Source organism: Oryx dammah, unplaced genomic scaffold (assembly GCF_014754425.2).
Source record: "Oryx dammah isolate SB20612 unplaced genomic scaffold, SCBI_Odam_1.1 HiC_scaffold_11, whole genome shotgun sequence".
In the NCBI taxonomy this organism is placed as follows: Eukaryota; Metazoa; Chordata; class Mammalia; order Artiodactyla; family Bovidae; genus Oryx; species Oryx dammah.
The window spans coordinates 18,746,777-18,762,900 of record NW_024070195.1 but is presented as its reverse complement, the minus strand read 5'-3'; the positions used below and the strand labels follow the sequence as shown (position 1 = coordinate 18,762,900).

The following is a 16,124-nucleotide window of genomic DNA, read 5'->3' as shown; positions in this document are numbered from 1 at the left end:
CAGATACACCTATTCATACATATATTGATGTGAACAAATTGATAAGTAGAAATAAAATACAGGCAAGGACAAACACAGAAACGAGAATATAGTTATATGTCCCCTGAACATGTGAATACTTGGAGAGGCTTAATTCTTTTTTTTTTTTTAAACTTTTAATTTTGTATTGGGTAGAGCCAACGAGCAATATTGTGATAGTTTCAGGTGACAGCAAAGGAACTCAGCCATATAGACACGTGTATCCATTCTCCCCAGACTCGCCTCCCACCCAGGCTGCCACATAACATTGAGCAGAGTTCCATGTTGGAGAAGCTTAGTTCTTAGTGTAATGCCAGACATGAGTGAGATTTGCATGTTGCTCACTTGGGACACCCCCACCCTCCCTTAACAGGTGGGTTAATGGTGGGTTAAAAATACCTGCTGGTGGTTTAGTCGCCAAGTCGTGTCCGACTCTTGCAACACCATGGACCAGCCTTCCAGGCTCCTCTGTCCATGAGATTCTCCAGGCCATTTCCTTCTCAAGGAGATCTTCCTGTCCTGGGGATTGAACCCTGGGTCTCTTGTATTGCAGGCAGATTCCTTACAACTGAGCTAAACAGAACATGAGTAATTCTTATGGTTGGACCATTCCTGGGCATCAGTATACATATCAAAAACATCCCACACAAATTCGTTCAACTCCCTGTTTATAATTCTCATTTTTTGTAGCAAAGGAAGAAAGCAGGTCAGCAACAGTCGCATAAAAGAAGGCTAAGTTCACAGGCTAGAATTTATTCAGTGTCCTTTACCTGTCTGTAGAGAAAACCAGTCAAATCGTGGCTGTTGCCAGATCCACAACTTTGCTGTCTTTTAATTTCTAGCTGTAAAAGTTAATGATGGATTCAGATCTTCCTATTTTGAAGGTAAACGAGAGAAGAAGAACGTATGGGTCTAGGCCTCCATCTAGGGGTTGGTTTCCAACAGGTTCTCCACCAGGGGCAGATTTACCAGTAAGGCTGCTGGCAGTGTCCAGAGTCATAGGGATTAGAGGTGGCTACTACTCCCATCCCATGTGAAGAGGCCAAGGGTGCTGTTGACATCCTACAATTCCCAGGACAGCCTCCCACCTCTCCTACAATTATCAGATCCAAAACATCAATAATGTCCAGAGGCCTTGGTCTAGGTCAAGGCAGGAAAGCCAGATTATCTGGGTTAAGTGTTGATATTTAGACTTGTAGGGATAGAAGTGTGTTACTTTAGCATCTTCATACTAACTCAACACTAATACACTTTAGGGGGTTAAGTGGCTGCTTTTATTTTACTTCTTGACTCCATACAATACGGACTTTCACATAATCAGTAAATAAACAGACAGAGCAATGGATTTTTTTTTTCTTTACAAATGTCACTACCCTTAATTTTGTGATATAAGAAGTCTGAGAACTTTTAAAACGATCATCTTAAAATCCTTCCAGTTCCTAACTCTTGTTTATCACCTTCAAAAACATGCATTGTCTTCTTTGTGGCATGGTTTTCTAAGCCGTCTGTTTTTTTCTTGCTCTTTAAACAAACTGTGTGGACACTTTAAATCGTCTAGCAAGGTTATCACTGTTCTCTTAATAAGTAACACATTGTAGTTTGCAGCAACAGTTTTACAGTAAGGGGAGGTTCTTGTGAAATCCCTTGATTCTGGGAAGATGACGGAAGGCAAAAAAAGAGAAGCATGCACGCTATGCAGTTCTGCATCATTAATGCTGGCAATGGGTTCTTTTACCTCCTGCCCTCGCACCTCTTGTTTTCTGACCTAGTTCTATGTGTTTCTATGTAAAATTCTGTCTGATGGCTGCTCTTGGATGTTAACCTAAACAGTGCATTAAGAAAATAAATTTTCTAAGTGCTCACAGGATATAAAGAGAAGAATCAAACTTCAGTGGAAGCCAAGCTTCATTTAAAGTATGACATTCTCGAAACAGCAACCCACTCCAGTATTCTTGCCTGGAGAATTTCATGGACAGAGGAGCCTGGCAGGCTACAGTCCATGAGGTTGCAAAAGAGTCGGACATGACTGAGCACGCACACACACACACACACACACACTCTCTCTCTCTCTCTCTCTACAAGTTAATTCTCTCCCTCTAAGCTCTAAATATGGCAGCAATAGGGGATCCTTATGTTAGACTGTCAGGTTTCTGTACAGCTAGACCGTAATTGCATCTGCACTGGTACTTAGCTGAGTCTTAAGACTTTGAGACATTTATAATTCAGTGTTTAGCATAGTATCAAATGAGCCAATTTAGAAATAGAGTTTTTAATTGACTGTGATTTTAGCGGTTCTTGAAATGCTTGTTAACATTTGAATTGCTGGCATTCATATTTTGGCAGACTCTACACTTTAGAAGGAAAACTGGTTGAGAGTGGGGCAGAGCTGGAGAACGGGCAGTTTTATGTGGCTGTTGGCAGAGATAAGTTTAAGAAGTTGCCTTACAGTGAATTACTTTTCGACAAGTCGACGATGAGAAAGTCTTACGGGTACGTTTGCATCCTCACTCATGTCTCATAGTTTAGTTATCACTTGAAATAGCATTGAATCTTATGCTGTGTTTTAGAATCTTGTTTATCGGTTAGAAAGGAAAGGATGTCCGATACATGTCGATCGCTATTTATTTTGCTGTGATTGGAGGTTGAGAACTATTGCATAAAAATATAATATTGAGGAATCTGTGATAGACTATATAGTATTTTTTAGCCATTCACTTATGAATTTATAATAAATATAAAGATTTATTTTTGTGAAAAAGGTACAGGGCAGTGAGCTTCTCTATAACATATGCTTTTAGAAGTCTAAAAACGTTAACTTTATTGAATAATTTTTCAGTTGTGTAGAGAAATATCTACAGGTGGTTAAGAAATAATATTTTCTACTTAAAAATAATAATGGTAAAATACAGAAATGATATTTCTTTTATACAAATAAGTGGAGCGCTGGGTGTATAGTTATTTCAGGCAAAATTTTAAGGGTTACCCTTATAATTGCACACAGTGCACAGAGAACCCTTTTGCTCTATGAGATGTCGTACCTTTGTGAAGAATGCCTTCTTTCAGCCCAGCAGGTGGACTGCCCAGGCGTGCGTTTGCATGAAGAGGCTTGGCCCCTGCTTGCAGGGACCCTTGGGCTTGCTCATGGTGCCCTGCGGTCCATCGCCGCTGCTTTTCCATGTCTACTTGGCTGGAAAACTGACTTTGTGTAGTTGCTCCTAATCGGATGGGTGACATGTGACAGAAATAGAGCAGAATGTCACCAGTGTGTTCTCCATTGATTTGTCATCCCGTGTAGCTTGATGGAGAGACTAACCAAGGGTTTCTCAATAGGGAATAGGTGGAATGGAATTTCAGGGGTGGTGTTTGAAGTATCGCAAAGAGCACATTGCTTTCTAGCACTTTAGAACTATTTACCAGACTTATTGCCAACCATCCTTACCCATCCATGAGATCAAGTCCTTCACAGCGTTGCTCTGAGAAGCAGCGCGGGGTTAGACTGCTGTGGGTTGCAGTACGCACTGCAGTGAGAGCTTGTGCTTGTACCTGATGGCGGTGAGAAAACTTGCTCACGGGGGCCTTTCTCAGGCAGGTCAGTGAGGTTTGCCTTTACCTCCGTGGCTTCTTATTTTCAGAGAGGTTCAGCTGGGTTTTGACCTGGATCTTTTCTTGTAAAGAGACATCTGGGAAATACTTAGGGCGAAAGAGCAGTTTTTAAATTTTTTGGTGAGAATGACTGGTTTAGAAACTCCCTGAATATAAATGCCAGTGTTTTACCATTCTGTGCTTCTACCAGATATGAGAGACATGATAAAAAATACTTTATCATTTTTAGTTTTAAACACAATCTGGCAAAATCCTCACTCAGCTTGGGAGATGCCTTTTTTTTTTTTTGAAATGCAAATAAAAAATTTAGGGATTTTATTTTAAGTGGTATAAAAAGTTAAAGGTGGTACTAAATTTATTTGTAAGCATCAACTAAAATGCTATATAAGAAAAGATTAAGAATCTTTTGGACAGCGGAAACTAACACAACATTGTAAAGCAATTATACTCCAATTAAAAAAAATAATCTTTTGGAATGGAATTTGGAAATGTTTTGGTGGTCTTTGTGAAACTGGGAAAGTCAGTGGTACTTTTTGTGGAATACTGATGTCTGTAAATAGTTGAGTTCCAGGTCAGGGTGACAAACTGAGATGTTAATTATTTTGCTTTGTATATTATTTGTGAATAATATTCAGATTTCTAAACTGTAATTTGTTTTCACAGTCAGAAAACCTCTTCACTACCTCCAATTGTAGGATCCAGAAAGTCTAAAGGCAGTGTGAGTATCATATACTTTACTCATTAATGTTCTGTATTTCTATACCATAACAGAGAGACTGTACTTTGGGTTTCAATTAAATTCAAACAAATAAAACTTAGCCACCTTGTGGCATATAAGCAATTATGTGAAACAACATTAGAACATTAGTGTTACAACTAAGTTTCTAAAGGAGAGCTGATATTTTACAAATATAGATTTCAAAAGAGATTATTTTTCCCTAATATATAGACTTGATAAAATTTATACCAACTTGAAATCTAGGCAATAATACATAAATGAGAAGAAACGCTGTTTTAGGTCACATCACTGGTCTGCCCAGCGTTGTTTTCTATCACTGACAAAGACTAAAAAGAAAGTGTATGTAACAGAATGGCAATCCTCAGTTATATTTTTAAAAAAGATTGAGAATCACTCTAAATAGTTAGCTCCTTATCAGAATCCTTTTCATCTACCATTCATTCAACCAATGTTATTTATTATTCAACCAATGTCATTTGTTAATTCAGCATAATCTATTGAATACCCATTACGTGGGAACTGTGACAAGTATTTAGTAGGTAACTTCTTAACCTGTTTGTATGTTTTGTCTGTACCCCGTCATGGGGATGAGCTTCATGTCCTGCTGGAGTATTGCTTTGACAGGTCTTCTTAGCTAAACTTCTCTTTCTGCTCTTTTGGTTGAATTTCTTGACCTGTAGACGTCAGAATTGATCTGATATTTTCCCTTTCTGAATTAAATAAGCAGAACTCTTAATTGGTGTCTTGTAAAATAAGTGGCTGCTGGACAATGATATTGTCTTCTAATGATGATTTAGATATTCCTTCCCCTCCCCCTTTTCTGTAACATCATGTGAAACTCTTGAAAAAAAGTTTGTGAAGAAATAGTGCTGACCTTGGTTGAGTTTCTGAGCTTGGATGGCTGAGAAAATGGTGGTACTGTAGCTAATTAGAGGGCAGCTGAGGAAAGAATCACCTGCTTAATTTCTAATGCATTGAGTTGTCAGTGTCATCCATGGAGTCTAGCTGCAGACTGTTCAGCAAGCAGTTGTAAATGGCAGAGACCGAGGACATCAGATGAGAATTTGCAAGTTCATCCATGTGACGGTCCTAGCCGAAGAGCAGAGGCGTGTCACGGTGACGTTCTTTCCTCACACCCATCACAGCCTGGCGAGGAGCTGGCTTCATCACACTGTTGAGTGGGAGGGTGGGGAAGTGGGAATAGAGAGGGTTGGGGGCAGAGCTCACAGTGAGAGCCACAGAGGATCCATAACTTCATGGATACGGAGAGCAAGGGGAGAGCGACTGTTCCAGTAACTGAAAAATATATTGTAACCATCATAAAGCTAAATGTGTGCTTGCATACTAAATCACTCCAGTTGCGGCTGACTCTCTGCGACCCTATGGACTGTAGCCCGCCAGGCTCCTGTGTCCATGGATTCTCCAGGCAAGAATACTGGAGTGGGTTGCCGTGCCTTCCTCCAGGAGATCTTCCCATCACAGGGAGCGAACCCGTGTCTCTTAGTCTTCTGCATTGGCAGGCGAGTTCTTTAGCACTAGCGCCACCTGGGAAGCTGTAAAGCTAAATAAAGTGCAGGAATTTAGATTTGGGAGTCTACCCTTCTTTTCTTCAGGACTTTGGAGTGGAGTCTCTTCCATGTACCATGCACATAGGAGCTCATTAACTCTCACAGTATAGCTGGAAAGGTGATGGTTAAACAGAGACCAAGTGTAGTTGAATAACTGACTCAGATCACAGGGAAAGTTCCTGTCAGAACCAAGATCAGGACTCAGGTCTTTACATTCACAATGACTGAAGTTTTGGATTAGGTGCTTATTATTATTCTGAAATTTAGAATGTCTGATTTTTTTAAAATTAAAAATGTGTTTCCAATTTTCAAATCCATACACAGGAGGCATGTATGTACCTCTTTCTTGCTCACTTGTTTGGAAGTTCTTTCGAATCTGTGCTGTGAATACTGGGTCATCTAATGATGACTGGCTATGTCTTCCATGTGCCTGGCCTAGAACTAAGCCCCGGGGAGATAGTATTGAGCAAAAAGACATAACACTCACTCTTAGCTCTGTCCTACTCAAGAAGACAAAGTTATACAAATGATACCGCAAAGCAGTATATGATTGCAAAGTGTGATTAAAATGAGAGAAAAGGATAGAATGATATGCAGGAAAATAAAAGGAGAATTTATTTTATTTTATTTTATTTTTTCCTATTGTTTTTAAAAAGGAGAATTTAGATATATGTGTCAGGAAAAGGTCTCTTTAAGGAAGGGACCTTTAAGGACTCAAAGGTATGTTTTGAGGTGAGTTTCTATCTCGTACACAAGCAAAGACCCAACATTATATTGCCATGCTCTGACTTAGAATAACACAATGATAGCAGAGTCTGTCCCTTTTCTCACAATGCTTTCTCACGAAGCATTCTATAGATTCATCTGTCCATTTATCCGGTCATCAGCCATCCATCCAACACATGTTTAACAAGCACCTACTGAGTGTCAGGATATTCCTTCAAACAGCTGGCAGAGTGGTGACAAGCTTTTTGTTCTAGTGCCTGTGTCTGTGTGGGATGGGGTGGAAGAATGGGAGTAGACAGATTATCAGTGTCTAAACAAACAGGTGGTGATCGGTGCCATGAGGACAATAAAATGTGGCAGGGCACTTGTTGATATAAAATGCTCTGAGACTGAGACTTTAATGAGGTAAAGCAGCCAGCCATACGAGGTGCAGGCAGGGGAGAAAGAGCCTCCATAGCAGGCCCTCGGGAAAGAGCTTGGCATAAAGAAAGGGGACAGAAAGAAGGCTGGGGTGGTCTGTGATGAGATTGGAGAGGCAGGCAGGGCCCAAGGGTGCAGGCCGTGGGTGGAGTTTGGATTTGATTCCCTACCATTTGAGAGGCAGAGGAAGGGAGAGATAGCATTTGATTTCTATCTTTGAAAGATCATTCTGGCTGTGTGTGGTGTCTGCAGAGAAGTGGGTGGGGCAAGAATAGAAGCAGGAGGCAGTGGGACGGCTGGAGTCCTGAGTGATGCGGGCGAATGGGACAGGAGGCAGCGGGGGACATTGTATGTTGTCACTGACGGCTGCATTCATCCAGTAGCCATTTATCAAGTCCATATTATGTCCCGAGCACTAAGAGAAGGGGAAGACAGAAGATGAGATGGTTGGATGGCATCACCGACTCTGTGGACATGAGTTTGAGTAAAATCTGGAAGTTGGGTGATGATAGGGAGGCCTGGCTTACTGCGGTCCATAGGGTTGCAAAGAGTCGGATATGATTGAGTGACTGAACTGAACTGAACTGTTTTAGTGCTTGTGGGGAAGGGGAGGCAGAGATTCCAGCGAAGACCATAAATGTCTGAAGCCTCCATTCTGGAGGAGGAAAAAGACAAACTAATACACAGTTGATATTAATCAGGGATAAACTTGAAGAAACATGTATCAGGATATGGGAGGAGAAAGTTAGAGAGGGTGCAGTACCCCCTGGGTGGCCAGGGTGGGTCTCTTGTAGGAGATTATATTCAGCAGAGGGGCATAATCCCCTGGGCACACAGTGAGGTTCCACAAAACCTATCTAGTGGATTTGTGAGTGACTGGCTGTGAACCACACAGAGAAAATATTCTACATCAGGTATTCCCAAGTCACAAACTCACGAACTTTTTAAGGGAAGGATCAGTTTGCTCCTTTCCTTTAACTAATTGGCTCCCTGGAGAATGTACATATTTTCAAGATCCTTAACCGCTTGGCACGGAGTTGGGGTGAGTGTGAGTGAAGGGGACGATGGGTGAGCTGGCTTACAACTTAAGGAGCTACTCACTGTTCAGTTCAAGGGAAGGCATCCCTGAACTCGTGATGCAAATCAATGGGGACCCAGAGTTGGACTTTTAGGAATTCTTTTCTCCACAAGCTTTCTAGGAATGGCTGTATTACATAAGGAAGGGAAGTGTGGGTGGGGGCCTGATAGAGCTTAAAAAAGAGAGAGAGAAAGCTGCTATACTCTCCATAGAGGACCTGCTGTGCAGAAGTGATGGGTCAGCAAGGCCCCACCCTTGTGGTAGGAAGTGTAGGTAATAGGGTTTGGGGTAAAGGTGAGGAGGTTCGGTGGGGGGTCCAGCATCCCTTTCAAAACAGCCAGGCAATGCCCTGTGCAAAGCAGGAAAAGACCAGAAGTAACCCCTCATACAGACGGGGGGGCGTCACAGAAACAAGTACTTTGAGATTCTAGCCTGGGAAACAAAAGGAAGTGATAAGTGAATCCTCTGAAGTTCTATTAAGTTTGAAAAATTAACCCACCAGAGGGAGGGTGTCTCTAGCTGTGAGGTTTCAGCACACAGAGTCCAAGCACCCTCTAGTGGAAGAGACATAAAATCAGGGACAAGCTTGAAAGTTGAAGCCAGACTACCTTACATTGTCCTCTGCTGCTGCTGCTGCTGCTGCTAAGTCGCTTCAGTTGTGTCCGACTCTGTGCGACCCCATAGACAGCAGCCCACCAGGCTCCCCCGTCCCTGGGATTCTCCAGGCTAGAACACTGGAGTGGGTTGCCATTTCCTTCTCCAATGCATGAAAGTGAAAAGTGAAAGTGAAGTCGCTCAGTCGTGTCCGACCCATGGACTGCAGCCTACCAGGTTCCTCCGTCCATGGGATTTTCCAGGCAAGAGTACTGGAGTGGGGTGCCATTGCCTTCTCCGTACGTTGTTCTCAGTTGTCCTTAATTCCCAAGTGGCTAATACATCTTGTGATTAACAATTTACAAATTCAAATATGGCAATTGCTCAGGTTTTGGTGAGAAAAGATGATTATCCATGTATCACAAAGTCACAGTGAAAGGTCGATTCTGAAGCTTCCAGAACTCCATTTTGCCTCCAGTATGTCCAGTTTGGATAAAAAGATTTCTCACACTTTCCATCAGCAAGTACAAAGAGAAACACCAGCCTGAGTCTGAGTGTGGTCCCCTGCTCACAAGCTCTCCTGGATGCTTCGCTGAAATACACACACTGTGAGTGCTGCTGTGTGCGGCAAATCCCTCACAAAATCACTTTACGAGGGATTTTGTGATGCATTATGGCTTTTGTGTCTTTGGCACATGTTCATGAAGGCTTAAAGTGAGTTTACCATGGTAAGGACAGAAATCTGAGTCGACTGGATCTTGTTGGGAAGAGCCTAGGGAATTATCCAAAACAATCCCAATGTGAGTAGAGCAAGGGGGTGATCGAAGGGCTCTTTTTAGTTTTCTGTTGGTCTGAGCCAGAGGTTTGCTATTTCTATCAGGTATTTTGATATGTGTGTGAGGGAAAAAACAGGACACTGCTTGAGTGATCACATAGGGTCTAATGTTTGCATGGGATGCCCTGTAAAATGAGGCTGCTGCTTGATTTCTTCCATTTAGGGATAAAATCGTAATCTATTACTTCCAGGTGACTTTTTAAGGGAATCAAACCATATGATAGCTGTTTCTAGTCCCTTGGGAACTAGCAAGTGTCAGTGTAGTAGAAAAGTCAAAACTAGGTAACTTTGAGAAAGTTAATTCCTTTATGTGAAAAATAGTAGAAAAATCAAACCTGGGTAACTTTGAGAAAGTGAATTCCTGTATCTGAAAAAATGCCTATCTATGCATTTGGTAAATATTTGTGTTTATGAGTATTTAGCACACAAGCTACTTAGTAATGTTATCTTATCAACTAACATAGCAGTATGAGATGACAATCTTATTCCCTATGCCCCATAAATAGCAATGACTATCCCATTTATGAGTCATATGTAGAAGTCTCAAAAAAGAAAGGAAGATCCCTCTTCTATTCCTCTGCCCTTCCCTCTCTCTATATAATTTGTCTATGTATTATCTATAATTTATATAATGAACTATGTAAATAGATAAGTATATAATTTATACTATATAATTTATATTTGTATTTATTGTACATGTTTTTATTTTTTAGATGCATCTTGTTTTCTTTTTTTATTGTATATCGGAGTATAGTTGATTTACAGTGTTGTGTTAGATTCAGGTATAGCAAAGTGATTCAGTTATATACATATATCCACCTTTTTCAGATTCTTTTCCCACTTAGATTATGACAGAATATTGAGTAGAGTTCCCGGTGTTATACAACGTGTTTTCTTTTTAAAATAGAAAACATCTGAATGCTTTCCCGTTTTCTAATTACAAAGCAATTATTTTTTTCTAAGTTTAATTTGTGTTGTGTTAGTCACTCAGTCGTATCTGACTCTTTGCAACCTCACGGGCTGTAAACCCTCCAGGCTCCCCTGTCCATAGGATTTTCTAGATGAGAATCCTGGAGTGGGTTGCCATTCCCTTCTCCAGGGGATCTTCCCCACTCAGGGATCGAATCTGGGTCTCATGCATTGCAGGCAGATTCTTTACTGCCTGAGCTACCAGGGAAGCTAAGTTTAGTTTAGTTCTTGTCAAGTGCCTGGCAATTAGTTATTAATCAGTATTTGAATGCATGAGTGTCTGTTACCAAAGCTATGCCTCATATAGTTATTGGAATCAACGAGTCTTTCTTGATGCTCCAAAATCGGTCTTTTGAGTGTCCCTGGCAACCTAATCCAGTACTCTTGCCTGGAAAATCCCATAGACTGAGAAGCCTAGTAGGCTACAGTCCGTGGGGTCGCAAAGAGTCGGACACGACTGAGTGACTTCACTTTCACTTTCACTTTCATCAGAAACGCAGTAAATCAGAACTTCTTGTACATAGTTGATGCTTAAAATCATGTGAATTCTCAGTCTCCCCAGGATGCAGTGTCTGCTTCTCCCTTGTTCTACTCCTTTTGTGAATAAGACTTTTTCCAGAAAGCTGTTAAAAAACAACAACAACAAAAAAAAAACACCTGTCATGATGAGATCCAGAGTTTTGCTTTCTTTGTTTCATTTTAGTCCTGATAAATTGAACAGCATCTCTGAACATTCTAGTAGGGTTGCTAGAAGGGTTACTCCTCTCATTCAAGGCTTTTAAAGTTTTACAATCTTGAGATGAATAGACTAATTTGAAAATAGACTAGAATGTGAGACCAGGCTGATGGTTCCTTCTCATATGATGGTTTTGGAATCTCCGCTGTAATCACATTAGCCATTTCTCCTGCCTGGCAGTTTATGGCTTTGCAAGAAATAATCATTGAAGAAAAGGAAAGAAAAAAGACCTCAACTCTGGTCGCAGTTAATGCAATAATTAAGTGGAAACTGTGTGTTTAAATTGCAGTTGGAATAGGAAATTAAATTATGCAAAAAAGTGTTATAGATTTGGACAAGTTTTCATACTGTTAATAAATCTATGCATAATTCATTTTCTTGTAGGCTATGACAAAATAGCATAAATAACTTCATTTGTAAAGCTGTGAAATTTTCTATTCTTAATTGGGTGATAGCTAAAGCTATTTAAACACTTCTGGATGACTGAATATCTAAATGTTTAAAATGAGCAGTTATAATAGGTTTCTAGGCAGATTTGTTTATTTAACATTACTACATTTATTTTCAGATACTAGCATAGTACAGATGTTGCATAAAATTGCACCCAATATGGTGTAAATTTGATATGATTTTTAAGAAAAAGATATTAACTCTCTGCTCTTGGAGGAAGCCCTCTGATAGTCCTTGAATAAAACTACATGCCAGACACTGTTTTTTTTTTTTTTTTGTTTAGTCGGTAAGTCGTGTTCAACTTCTTTGCAAACCCATGGACTGTAGTCTGCCAGGCTTCTCTGTCCTCGGATTTCCCAAACAAGAATTCTGGAATGGGCTGCCATTTCCTTCTCCAGGGGATCTTCCCTACCCAAGCATCAAACTCACATCTCCTGCATTGCAGGCAGATTCTTTACCACCAAGCCACAAGGGAGGCCCGCCAGGCACTATACCAGTTACTTTATAAATGTTACCATTTCATTTCATGTAAGAGACCTAACAGCAGGCACATTAACCCCATTCAATTGATAAGGGGTCCACGGGGTCGCAAAGAGTCAGACACGACTGAGCAACTGAATTGAATTCAACTGAATTGATAAGGAAATAGGTTCCAAGAAGGTAGGAACTAGTTACCTCAAGGTCCCATTGGTGGTTGGTGGCAGTGCAGTGACTCTGAGTCAGGGTCTCTAAAACTTGCATTATTTCTGCTACCTGCAGCCTCACACCTCACACACTCAGGTAGGTGCAGCACCTGAGTGTCCTAAGGCCAAGGCTGTCTTGTTAGGAGGGAATTTCTTGCACTGAGAATCAGCGCAGCTGTTCCTTGGGTACAGGGGCCACCACTGTAGTGGCTCTTATGTGGCGCCCCAGGAACTGTACATGCGCCCACCACAGCAGCCGCTGAGCTCAACCTCACCTTCATGCTGGGAAGCCCCCTTTTCAGAGGCAAGGTCTTCATTTCGAGATGTACATGGGAATCACGGGCAACCACCATAGGTGTGGTCAGCGGGGTTGTCTTGCAGGAATGGTGGCGGGGGGTATGTCGTCTTGAGCACTTGTGTCTATGTTGCTCTGGATTTGCAATTCATAGAGATGGTGAAAGTCACCGACAGATGAGTCAGTATTGCAGGTTTTCTTTAAGCACGGTGTGCATCTGCTTGTGTGATGATACCTGTGTGCTCGCTGTGACAACTCCTTAAGAAGGTATTTCTCGATTAGCTGATCAAACTGGGCTTGTCATCATTCCTCATCCAATAGTTATCTGTTGATTCTTCTGAAAGGTGCAGGAGGAAGAGGATGGTTGAGACAGCGGACTGGCTCTGGTCCTTGCTGGCTATATGACTTTGGCCAGGCTTAACCTCTAAGCCTCGTTTGCTTGCCTATACGATGGGGCGATAACAGTACCTGTTTCTCAGGGTATAAGGACTGAGTGAGACAGTTTCATAGCAACACCTGGTACATATCAATACTCAGCAGTTGTCAAGTGCTATTATTTGTTTAAAAATATTTTTTTGATGTGGACCATTTTTTGAAAGTTTTTCACATTTATTACAATGTTGCTTCTGTTTTATGTTGGTTTTCTTTTTGGACTGCAAAGCATGTGAGAGATTAGTTCCCTGATCAGGGATTACATCTGTATACCCTGCATTGGAAGGAGAAGTTGTAACCCCTGGACTGCCAGGGAAGTCCCTCAAGTGCTATTATTTTTATTCTCCTTCCCCTGGGAGACTCCTCCTCTGCCACCGGGAAGAATTTAATGTAGGTAATGGACAGAAGCAGAATTAGCACAGAGCCCACCTCTGGCCCCTGCCCCCTTTTATCACATTAGTGACTTATACTTATCACTCAAGGCGTTCATCAGCCAATAGTTAAGAGTTAATCTTTTGCCACGTAGGGAAATGATCGCCAGTCTAAGTCGACAGTTGGATCCAGTGACAACTCATCTCCTCAGCCCCCAAAGAGGAAAGGGAAAAAAGATGCGAATTCAGAAAAACCCACGAAAGGGAAACAAAAGGCCAAGTTAAAGAGCTCACCACAAACAATCCCAAACAGTGGTAAGTTTGTTTTTATTATTATATTGTTATTACTGATGATCATTATCTTAAGGCTGTGATACAATTTTAATTTGTAAGGAGATCTCTTTGTTTTCCTGGACTCACAGAGTATTGTCACATATGAGAGTTTTCAAAGAAAACTTTCTGTGTAGGAGAGATTGCTGGTGTTTTTCATGCTTAATTTCTAGTTGTAATTCCAAATTGTGCTATGAGGATATGTTTCAAGAGAAAATATTTCTTGAGTGTTCTTATTGAGAAAGGTAAAATTTACCATCCTGTGTTCCAACTAAAAGTGCTTGATTAACATTTTTACCACCTACTTGTGATCTCTCTTATTTGTGTGTCTACAACTCTTGTTCACATTTATTACTAACTGCTTTTAGTCACAGATCACTTTTTCAAAAAGATGTTTCAGTGATATCCAAGAGAACACCCACACAACTTTACCAATAAACAGTATGTACTGAATTATTAATAGTTACATACGTTGCATTACCAGGTGAGAGACGGTATAAAATAATTTAACGAATTTTGCATTAATACAAGATTATAGGATAAAAGTGTGATAAACTGGGGCTTCCCTGGTGGCTCAGCTGGTAAAGAATCCACCTGCAATGTGTGAGACCTGGGTTCGATTCCTGGGTTGGGAAGATCCCCTGGAGAAGAGTACAGCTACCCACTCCAGTATTCTGTCCTGGAGTATTCCATGGTCTGTATAATCCATGGGGTCGACTAAAGAGGCATGCTGTCAGAATTGTGACCTTTTCACGTTAGCTTTTTATGAAGATAGGCTCTTTTTGGTTTCACTCCAAGCGTGGTCTCAGGGGGCTGAAGACATGAGTGTGGGATGATGCTGTGGGCAGCTGGGCTGGCTGGGACACGGCTGGAGGAGTGACTGCTTCTCCCTCCCCCTGGGATCCACTCACCTCCGCAGGAAGACATGCTGGGCTGCTCTGAAAAGGGGGTGAATGGGATCAAGGTTCAGATTCATGGCCAGAGCTCTGTCTTCCTCCTGAGAGCTCCAGCTCACTTCAAAGTCCATACAAAGCGTCACATTAGAATCACAGTTCATGTGGGGTTCACAGCTAAGGAGACAGCACAAAGTTGTGTGAGGGCTTAGAAGACGCTGCTCAGATGGTTACAGGGTCAGGAGAGAGACGTGCGAGACGAAGTTAAAAGAGCAGGTGAAATGAAGGAGTCGATTCCACAAGAAGGAAGTGGAGGGGGCTTCAGGTTTCAAAGATTTAAATGATAATTAGCTGGAAGCCCAGAGTCCTAGATTCTTGTCCCAGTTCTACTCTTGACTTTGGGCAAGTTATTTAACTTTCTTTGGCCCCATTAGCTTTCTGCAACATGTGGGTTCATATTAAGATTTATCTTTATAGTTTTAATTTTATCTTTAAGTTTGTTCAGTCCTATCCGGTGACCATGAAATGTGGAAGCCAGGGTAAAATGTAGTCAATGGATGTTTAGTGAAAGCTTGTTGTATGGAAAAAGTGAAAGTGTTAGTTGCTCAGTCGGGCCTGACTCTTTGCGACCCCGTGGACTGTAGCCCGCCAGGCACCTCTGTCCATGGAATTCTCCAGGCAAGAATACTGGAGTCGGGTTGCCATTCCCTTCTCCAGGAAATCTTCCTGACCCAGGGATTGAACCCAGGTCTCCTTCATTGCAGGCAGATTCTTTACCATTGCTGTATGGCAGCCATCAAAGGAAAAAGCTAGCCTGAAAAAGCATGCCTTACATGTGAACATTAAAAATAATAGAGGGTTTGTTTTAATCAGTATATATGAGATTGCAAAACCATCAAGGCCATGGGATATGTCTTACTAGTTTATTTTTTCAATCCCCAATAACTAGGTCTGAGAGATGAGACACTTAATAGATACTGGTGAATGAATGATGGAAGTTACAAAATAGATGTCTCTGTAATATTTTAAAACCCACTAAGAAACAAGACTCATGTTAAACTTTTCATGAATCATTTTCGATTAAAGGCTTTCATGAAATGTTACTTGCTTATTTTCTGTGTGGCTCTTAGTAGCTTATGAAAATCCTAGGTCCTACTCTCAATTTATTTTTTGAAAATCTTTAGATTTAGCAGTTTTCCCTCAAGAGAGAGGGGACCATCATCTCTTCAGGTTATTTCACTCATGGAAACATGGAAACACGGAAACACAAGAAGCTGAATCAGCATTTCCATGTTTTACAGGAAAGTAACCATTATGTAAAAGTCGAACTATCAGTGTTTTTGCCTTTGTAGAAATTCATAGTTTTCTCTTTTTTTTTTTTTAA

General features: G+C 41.2%; 1 protein-coding gene across 1 annotated transcript in view; it reads left to right on the top strand.

The window, feature by feature from the left end:
- Window positions 1-16,124, top strand: part of DCDC2 (doublecortin domain containing 2) — a 141,919-nt gene that overhangs the window by 50,578 nt on the left and 75,217 nt on the right. The window contains exons 5-7 of the mRNA XM_040249922.1: window positions 2,362-2,508; window positions 4,285-4,339; window positions 13,673-13,832. Coding sequence (XP_040105856.1) covers window positions 2,362-2,508; window positions 4,285-4,339; window positions 13,673-13,832 — 362 coding nt within the window. The remainder of the gene's footprint in view (window positions 1-2,361; window positions 2,509-4,284; window positions 4,340-13,672; window positions 13,833-16,124) is intronic.